Raw genomic sequence first — 9,186 nt, 5'->3', positions numbered from 1 at the left:
ATCTTTCTTGGTGGGTTGTGGGGGTGGGGGTGAGTTGAAGATCGGGCTTCTCGGGAGCTTGATTTGAAGTCTCTGTCCTGGAGGCGCTAAGAATTGCCGACACAGGGCTGATTGGGAATGCTCAGTGGGGCCCGGATGAGGAAGTGGGGAAGCCAGCTCCTCCCCCGCATGGGTCCCAGTGCGCCTGTGCAGTAGCACGCGCTTTTAATCGGCCATTGGCGTAGGGTTCGTGCGGTGTGGTCTGGGTGCAGAACTGTGCAGATCGCGTCTTACCATCTGGATTCCTTCTTGGTGTCTGGACTCAATTGGTAGGTCTCCGCATCAGTCCTCCCAGGAATTTAGGTGTGAAGAAGGAGCCATTAGGCTTTGGGTGGGTAGAGGTGGTGTGCTTTCTGGCTTCCAAGGAGGAAGGCCCTCGATATTGTCTTCCTTTTCCTCTGGGTGTCTCCACAGCCATTGCCATTGTCTTGGTGGGTTGTGGAGGTGGGGGTGAGATGAAGATCGGGCTTCTCGGGAGCTCGATTTGAGGTGTTTGTGTCTCTGAGGCACTAAGAATTGCCGACAGAGGAGGGATTAGGAATACTCAGTGGGGCCCGGATGAGGAAGTGGGGAAACCAGGCCACTTCCCCCCCCCCACGCGGGTTCCAGTGCGCCTGCGCAGTAGCATGCGCTTTTTAGTCGGCCATTTGCTTGGGGTGCAGAGCTGTGCCGGTCGCGTCTGTCTGTCTGGAATCTTTCTTGGTGTCTGGGATTCAGTTGGTAGGTCTCCGGGTCAGTCCTCTCAGGAATTTAAGTGTAAAGAAGGATGCAGTAGGCTTTGGGTGGGTATGGGTGGTGTGTTTTCTGGCTTCCAAGGGGGAAAGCCCTCGAGATTGTCCTCCTTTTCCTCTGGGTGTCTCCGCAGCCCTGGGTATTGTTTTTCTTGGTGGGTGGTGGGGGTGAGATAAAGATGGGGCGTCTTGGGGCCATGTTGAGGTATTTTGTGTTGCGGAGGCACACTGAAGTGCCGACAGAGGGCAGATTAGGAATGCTCAGTGGGGCCCGGATGAGGAAGTGGGGAAGCCAGCTCCCCATCCCATGTGGTTCGCAGTGCGCCTGCGCAGTAGCATGCGCTTTTTAGTCGGCCATTTGCTTGGGATGTAGAGCTGTGCCGGTCGCGTCTGTCTGGAATCTTTCTTGGTGTCTGAGATTCAGTTAGGCAGTCTCCGGATCAGTCCTCCCAGTAATTTAAGTGTGGAGGATGAGCCAGTAGATTGGGTGGATAGGGGTGGTGTGTTTTTTTGGCCTCCAAGGAGGAAGGTCCTCAGGGTTGTCTTCCTTTTCCTCCAGGTGTCTCCACGGCATGGCCATTGTCTTTCTTGGTGGGTGTGGGATGAGGGAGGATGATGGGGATAAGATTGAAGATCGGGCATCTTGGGGGTATGATTTGAGGTATCTGAGCCCTGCAGGTGCCAGGAACTGCCGACAGAGGGCCGATGTGGGAATGCGGGGTGGGGCCTGGATGAAGGCATGGGGAAGCCACGCCCATGTGTCGCTACCGGACTCTGCGCATGTCCACTGCTATGCTCTTTTTCAGCGGCTATTTGCATGGGACAAGTGCAGTGGGTTCTAGTTGTGCAGCTGGGTGGCTTGCATCCTGCTATCTCTATTCTTTCTCGTTGCCTGAGACTCAGTTTATAGGTTCTCATATTAGTCTTCCCAAGAATTTAAGTGTGAGTGTGAGGGATCAGCCATCAGGCTTTGGGCTAGTAGGGATGGTGTGGTTCCTGGCCTCTGCAGAAGAAGGTCTTCAAGATCATCATCTTTTTCACAGGGGTTGGGGCTGTCATGGAGGCACTAGGAACTGCTGACAGAAGGAAAATTTAGGAATCTCCAGTGGGACCCGGGCAGGGGGTTGGGGAAGCAATGTTGCATGCACGGCACTGCTGCATCTTCACCTACAGTTGTGGGGTATGTGCAGAGAATTCTGGGTATTGAACTGTGTGGGGCTTGTCTTAGTGTTTGGATTCTTTTCTTGCTGTCCAAGACTTAATTGGAAGGTCGGCAGATGAGTTTTTCCAACAGTTTAAGTGTGAGTGTGAGGAGGGAACGAGTTTTTTTTTTGGGGGGGGGTCAGGGCAGTGTGGTTCCTGGCCCCTGAGGAAGAAAGCCCTTGAGGTGGTCTTCTCACAGGTATCACATATGCCATGGCCGTTGATGGGGTGGCAGGGCAGGACAAGGGAGGAGGGTGAGCTGGGGACAAATGGGGGTCAGGTGAAGGTAGAGCTAGTCTTGGGGGCATTATTTGAGGTATTGGAGTCCTGGAGGCACAAGGAACTGCACCCAGGCACAGACTCGGGAGTCCTCAGGGTCTGAGGGGCCCTGGGTAAGTTGCAGGTCCTGTGGTAAAGAAAGGCCCTAGAAACGGGGAATGTTAGGGGGTTGCATCCCTGAGACTTGAAGTGTACCAGAGGACCAAGAGAGGAGAATGCCCCATACAGTTTTTATTGCAGGCACTCCACTCTGCAATTCTAGTGCAAAAATAATTGCAGACAATAAATAGTGAATGTGGTTAAATATTCCAATAAAACTTTATTGGAGGCGTGGAAAGAAAGGGCTTGGTAAATCAGAGCGTGCCAGTGGTACTAGTTACTCGAGTCTTAATTCTTTGGTGGTATTTTCTTAAATACGATGGTGAATCAAGTTGTGAACCCATATCCCTTTTGAAATATGTTCTTGTGTTTATCGTGTGCCTTATTTCTCTGTCAGCCTGGCCATGACATGAATCTTTGCCTTTGCAAGCTGCCAGATTTGGTGTGATTGGAGAGACGCACAATTAAATTACCATTAGACTTTCAAAATATTCTCAGTGTTGGGGGGGAAAAAGCTCATGTTGCCATTTGGCCGCAGAAGTGGGCAAATGTAACTATCCTCTCAAGTGCATTTTCCAAATCCCAGTATTCTGTTTTCAGTGCGAAGTATGAATTGGCAAGTGAGGTCAACATTTAGACCTCGCGCAAGACGAGATGATCAAAATTCTTTGCAGCCGGTTGGGCCTGTGGTTGTAAGTACTTGAATATTTGTTTTTTATTAATACAATTTTATTTTTGTGAAAATGTTGAACTCGCATATATTGCTGTGGTTTTTCCATGCTGATAAGGAGCATTTATTCGGGCACATTACATTCTGAGATTTTCTGGATGGATGTGGTTGTGTTCCTGGGAAGTATACCTGATGACCTTTTTTTCATGCTTATTAACAAGAGATTGCACACATCCATCCCAGCGTAGATGAAAATAGGTTCCAAAGCCTTTGCGGGTAACTCTTTTGGAGTAGCCTCTGTGGGAAGAGGGATGTTTATGAAGAATAAGTATATTGAATAGTACTGGAGAAATGTCTTTAGATTTTTGTTGGTGGTGGGGCCATCAAACCATTTTATAAATGCCTTTTCAATGTGGCCTCTTTACTAGTTGTGGAGAGTCTGTTCTGCCAGTGCTCAGGTCTTTTTTTCTGGGTTATTTACACTCCTGTATTACCTGGGTATATATATGGGATGAAGTGAGCTTAGAACCCGCCTACCCTGCCATCTTCCCCAGCAGTGAAATGTCTTTAGATTTACTTACGAGCAAGTAGATCTATGTATTCTATGTCTATTACTGATGTGTGTTAACACAACTTTTTGTTTACATACACATGCGCATATCCCTAGGCCCAGCAGCCTGGGGCTGAGCAACCTCAAGGGGAGGAGCCGCCGACTGAGCGTCAGGATATTATGCCTGATCAAGAGAAAAAGGATGAAGGAGCATCTGTGGTTCAAGGTGAAGGGAAGGGGAAGAAGAATACCCTCTGGGGGGGGTGTGTGTGCGCGTGCGTGCGTACATGAATGTGCTTCATACATCGTGATATGTTTGCAACAGAAGGGAAGACAACGATAGAAAGGAATGTCAAACATTGCCTGAAAATTGGCTGGAATAGTGAAGAGAATATAATTTGCAACCTAGGGCAGTTCCTCATTATAGTAAGTTTCTATAAATGAGAAAATTGAGGCTTCAAGGATTGTGTTTATAAGAGAGCATTTGGCTATTGAAAACAAAATTTGTATTTTTTTAAAGTGGCTCTTAAAAGGCATTTACATCCTTCTATGGTTAGAAAAACCAAAAGAGGGGCCCCTGGGTGTCTCAGTTAAGCAACTGCCTTCTGCCCAGGTCATGATCCTGGGGTCCTGGGATCGAGCCCCGCATCGGGCTCTCTGCTCAGCGGGAGTCTGCTTCTCCCTCTACCCCTGCTCATGGTCTCTCTCACTTGCTCACTCACACTCTCAAATAAAATCTTAAAAAAAGAAAAACCTTGGGGCGCCTGGGTGGCACAGCAGTTGAGCGTCTGCCTTCGGCTCAGGGCGTGATCCCGGCGTTATGGGATCGAGTCCCATGTCAGGCTCCTCCGCTATGAGCCTGCTTCTTCCTCTCCCACTCCCCCTGCTTGTGTTCCCTCTCTCGCTGGCTGTCTCTATCTCTGTCAAATAAATAAATAAAATCTTAAAAAAGAAAAGAAAAACCAAAAGATTAACCGTGCTACGATTAATAGGAGACAGATTATTTCTCAGATATATAGTATCCCAGTATACAGTATTTTGAAGCAAGATCTTTACAGAATTCAGGTCAGTGCTAAAGGTTTCTAGAAAATGACTGACCACAATGTCCATTCATTTCTTTCTACCCTACTGCCTTTATTCTTACTGTGAAATAGTAGACTTCTTGTTACTCTCTAGCTTTGCTGTTCCTTTTGGTTCTTTGTTGTGCATGGGATTCACTTGCAGAACATTACACATAGGGCCTTTGGACCGAAGTATAACTTTAGTTTATTTTAACAAAGAAAGTTTTCAGTTACCCCAATAGGGGATGAGTGGCACTATAAGATTTGTCATAGGTCTGCAAATACACTCAGCTAATTCTTCAGAAAATTACATTTTAATTGTAATTTAAATCCTATCCTGGTGTAGACTTGAGACTTGTAGAGTTACTGCCCACTGCTCTTAGTACACTATGGCAAAATACTAGAATTATACATATATTATGGTTTATCCTTAGATTGTCATTTAAAATAAAGGTTTCATAATACAGGAAAACAATATGTAAAGTCCATTCCTAGTTGCTTCTAATGTTGCAAAAAAGCCCCTCCATTCTGAACTATACACTTAAAAATGGTTCAGATGGGGTATTTTATGTTATGCATTTTTAAACCACAATTAAAGTAACTACTGTCTTCTGAAGTACAAGGTCATATATTCTTTTTTCTTTGTAGTTGCAAACCACAAAATGTCCAGAAAAGTTACAAGAATAGTACAATTACATATACATTTATATAGAATTTTCACCTGGATTCACCAGTTGTTAATAGTTTTTACCACTTTGGTTTCGTATCCTCTTCCCTTTCCTTTATATATATGCTCAACACACACAGTTATGGACATGTTTACTATTACTACTGTTGAGTCATTTACATAAAGTTCAACTATTATGATCCTTTACGCTAAGTGCTTTAGTGCGCATATATTCTCAGAACAAAGAAAAAGTCGTTCTCTGGGCTAACCACTGTACAGAAATTTGACAGTGGGGAAAATAGTCATTTAATTAACAGTGTATATTCAAATTTCCCCAGTTGTCCTGATAATTTCCTTCATGTAATTTTTTTTTTATCAGAGTCCAGTTCAGGATCATGCATTTGCATTTAGGTTTTTTTAAATATTTATTTGCAAGAGAGCAAGAATGCGTGTGCGCAAGTGAGAGCGGGGGAGGGGCAGAGGGAAAGACTCTTCTGGCCGACTCCCCACTGAGCCTGATTCACGTGTGCGCGCATGGGGCTCCATCTTCCAACGCTGAGATGATGACCTGAGCTGAAATCACGAGTTGGATGCTTCACTGACTGAGCTGCCCAAGTGCCCCACATTTAGTTTTTTTTTTGAAGTCTCGGATGGTTCTGCACATTTTTGATGAAGACAAAGCAGTTGGTTTGCAGGATGTGTATCAGTTTTGGGCTTTAAGACTTTGCATCCCCCTCAACTTGAATTGGCATCTCCTCTTGCCATGTACCATGCTAAGTATTGAGAGACATGCTTTCAGCCTTGAACTCACAATCTAGGCAGAGACTCCAGTCTCTGGCAAGTATAATCACAAGTACAGTATAGAGAAGTACAAAGTGGACGGACACCTGAGTTTGTCTGAGGGGCAGTCTTGAAAAAGGAAGAGGGTCATAAAACCCTGCTTTACTAGTTTCTGGTAACGGACGCCTGAAATAACGCTCTTATAATTCTTATCACATTTATTACCACACTAGCCTGAGGATTTTATTTCCTAACACTGAGGGAATGAATATTATTTCCTTATTCATATTTCTTTTACTTCTTAAATTGATCATCTTTTTATTTTCAAGGGCCTGCCCTGGAACCGAATCCAAAGGAACTGGCTCATGACAAGACTGGGTGTGAGCGTGGAGATGGGCCTGCTGTCAAGGGGAGAGGACTTGCAAACCTAGAGCCCCTTAAGATGCCGGAAGCAGGTATGCAATCCAGTAAGCACGTAAAGTATAGGGTGTCTGTTTTTTGCAATATCATGTTTTTAATAATACAGAGGTGACATTGTTACTTCACTAACCGAGTTTCCATTTAAAAATTATTTGAAGTGTAGTTCAGACCCCAAAAGGCTGACTTGCGGACTATTAGGCATATAAGTAAGTTGGGTCAAAGCCATATAAATTACAAAATAGGAAAACAATTTTTTCTTTCTTTTTTAAAGATTTTATTTATTTGACAGAGACACAGCGAGAGCGAGCACAAGCAGGGGGAGTGGGAGAGGGAGAGGCAGGCTTCCCACTGAGCAGGGAGCCCAACGCGGGGCTCAATCCCAGGACCCTGGGATCATGACCTGAGCCGAAGGCAGACGCTTAACAACTGAGCCACCCAGGCGCCCCTAAAATCACCTTTTTGCACCAAAAAACAAAAAAAAGATTTGAAGTTCAAAGACTATAACAAGTTTTTTCTGAGTAGTAACTTAAGTATGTCTTACGTATGTGTTTTCCAAATCGCCCACCATTAATTACAGGAGCATTTGAATTTAAAGAAAAGACTCGATGTTTGGGGAAGAAATTACCTTGCATTAGTCTTCTAAATATTTTCACTTTACATTCCTGGTCTATTCCACTAGACCGTTTACATTAAAAAGATAGTTTTCAGACTGCTTTCAGGAGCCTACTGAACTTGGTTTAAAGTGTGCTCATAGGAAGTACGTAGCCTTAAATACATATGTTATTAAAAAAGGAGAAAATAATAAATTACATGAGCATCCAATATAAAAAAACAAAAAGGCAACAAAATGCTGCTAAGGGAAAAGGAGGGATTCTTTTTTTTAAAAAGACTTATTTTTATGAGCGAGAGTGAGCGTGGGGGGAGGGGTAAGGAGAGAGGGGGAGAGAGAATCTCAAGCAGACTCTGAGCTCAGTGCAGAGCCAGATACTGGGCTCTACCTCACGACCCTGAGATCATGACCATGAGATCACAACCTGACCCAAAACTGAGAGATGGATGATTAACTGCGCCACCCAGGCACCCCAAGGAGAGATCCTTTTTTTTTTTTTTTTTTGAGAGATCGAGAGAGAGCTTGCACACAAGCAGGGGGAGGGGCAGAGGGAGAAGACGACTCCCTGCTGAGCAGGGAACTCAACTTTGGGCTCGATCCCAGAGCCCTGGGATCATAACCCGAGCTGAAAGCAGATGCTTAATCGACTGAGCCACCCAGGCAGCCCCCAAGGAGAGATTCTTAATAAAAGACTGGCATGAATCTTTTTTTTAAAGATTTTATTGATTTATTTGACACACAGACAACCAGCGAGAGAGGGAGCACAAGCAGGGGGAGTGGGAGAGGAAGAAGCAGGCTCCCAGCGAAGGAGCCTGATGTGGGGCTCAATCCCAGGACTCTGGTATCACACCCTGAGCCGAAGGCAGACACCCAATGACTGAGCCACCCAGGCGCCCCAAGACTGGCATGAATCTTTAGGAAAAAAGAAAAATGATCCGACTAACAAATCAAAGAGATTGTGCTTTAAAAAAACATTGAAGAATAGAGGCTCCACTGGTTTACATAATTTTGAAGAATGTGGACAAAAGCCAAGTATACACAATAAAAAATCTGAACAAGACTAACAGATATTGAATATATATTTGGTTTTCCAATTTCTTTCTTTTTCTCCCCCATCCTTTCATCTTCCCCTTCCCCCCCTTTTTTGGGCCAAACTGAAAAATGGTCCTGTTTCTCCTTCACAATTTGAGGTTGCCTTGATGGTAATGACTTCAAACTGGTGTGACCATATAATGTGTGTAAACTGGCACACTTTGGAGCATATAAAGAGGCACTGTTCATAATTACAGCAGGCATATGGGTGAAAACAGGGACAGATGGTCACCCTACTTAAAACAACCACATATAAGGGCTAAACTAGCTGAAAGTACAGTTCTGCACTTTCCACAACAGAGTCAAAACAAAAGCAGTACTTAGCTTTTCTGTTTATTTCACTCAAGCAATTCCAAGCATGACATGAATGTTTTAGATACCCTGTATTCTGAATGTTTTGTCAAATCTGAACATGTAATTGATAACTTTTTAAAAGCTGCTTTTGTTCCTTAGATTTCACGTTGGTTGGTTGGTTGGATTCTTAACAATATAAGAAATGTTTGCTTTCTATTCAGAACTACCTGAGTAAATGCATCGGGTTTAAGCTATTCTGAACTTGAACTGTCCCTTTCTTTGTGTCATTAGAAAGTGCCCTTTCTATGCCTTTAGTGTTGTCTGAATAAAGTTCTGCAAAATAACATTATGTTTCTCTCACAGGTGAATGGAAACCACAGGTTTAAACGAAGACAAGCTGAAACCACATGGGCTGTTCTTGTATTAGAAGTGGTTAAAATTCTCTCAATAAAGTTTTGCAGTTTTGTCCAAAAAGTCTTGCACATCTTTTGTTAAATTTATTCCTAGGAATTTGATGTTATTGAAAATAGCACTTTTTTGAAATTTTATATTTATAAAGTTTAATTTTTTAAATTCTGGTAGAGCTAATGTACAGTGTTATGGTGGTTTCAGGTGTACAATTTAGTGATTCAACACTGTGGAAAATAGTATGGAGGTTCCTAAAAAAGCTAAAAATAGAATTACCTTATGA

The 9,186-nt window shown here is 43.9% G+C and overlaps 1 protein-coding gene across 1 annotated transcript; it reads left to right on the top strand.

The window, feature by feature from the left end:
* The first annotated feature begins 228 nt into the window (after positions 1-228).
* On the top strand, positions 229-8,929 carry GAGE10 (G antigen 10). Its single transcript, XM_087859799.1, has 5 exons — positions 229-308; positions 2,952-3,043; positions 3,689-3,797; positions 6,409-6,534; positions 8,859-8,929. The coding sequence occupies exons 2-5, from the start codon at positions 2,960-2,962 to the stop codon at positions 8,879-8,881; spliced, it is 342 nt and encodes a 113-aa protein (XP_087715925.1). The 5' UTR covers positions 229-308; positions 2,952-2,959; the 3' UTR covers positions 8,882-8,929.
* Positions 8,930-9,186: the final 257 nt, after the last annotated feature.

This window comes from Ursus americanus, chromosome X, assembly GCF_024610735.1.
Source record: "Ursus americanus isolate L20-20 chromosome X, mUrsAme1.1.p, whole genome shotgun sequence".
In the NCBI taxonomy this organism is placed as follows: domain Eukaryota; kingdom Metazoa; phylum Chordata; class Mammalia; order Carnivora; family Ursidae; genus Ursus; species Ursus americanus.
The sequence above is the reverse complement of the archived record's forward strand: the minus strand, read 5'-3'. Positions and strand labels throughout refer to the sequence as shown.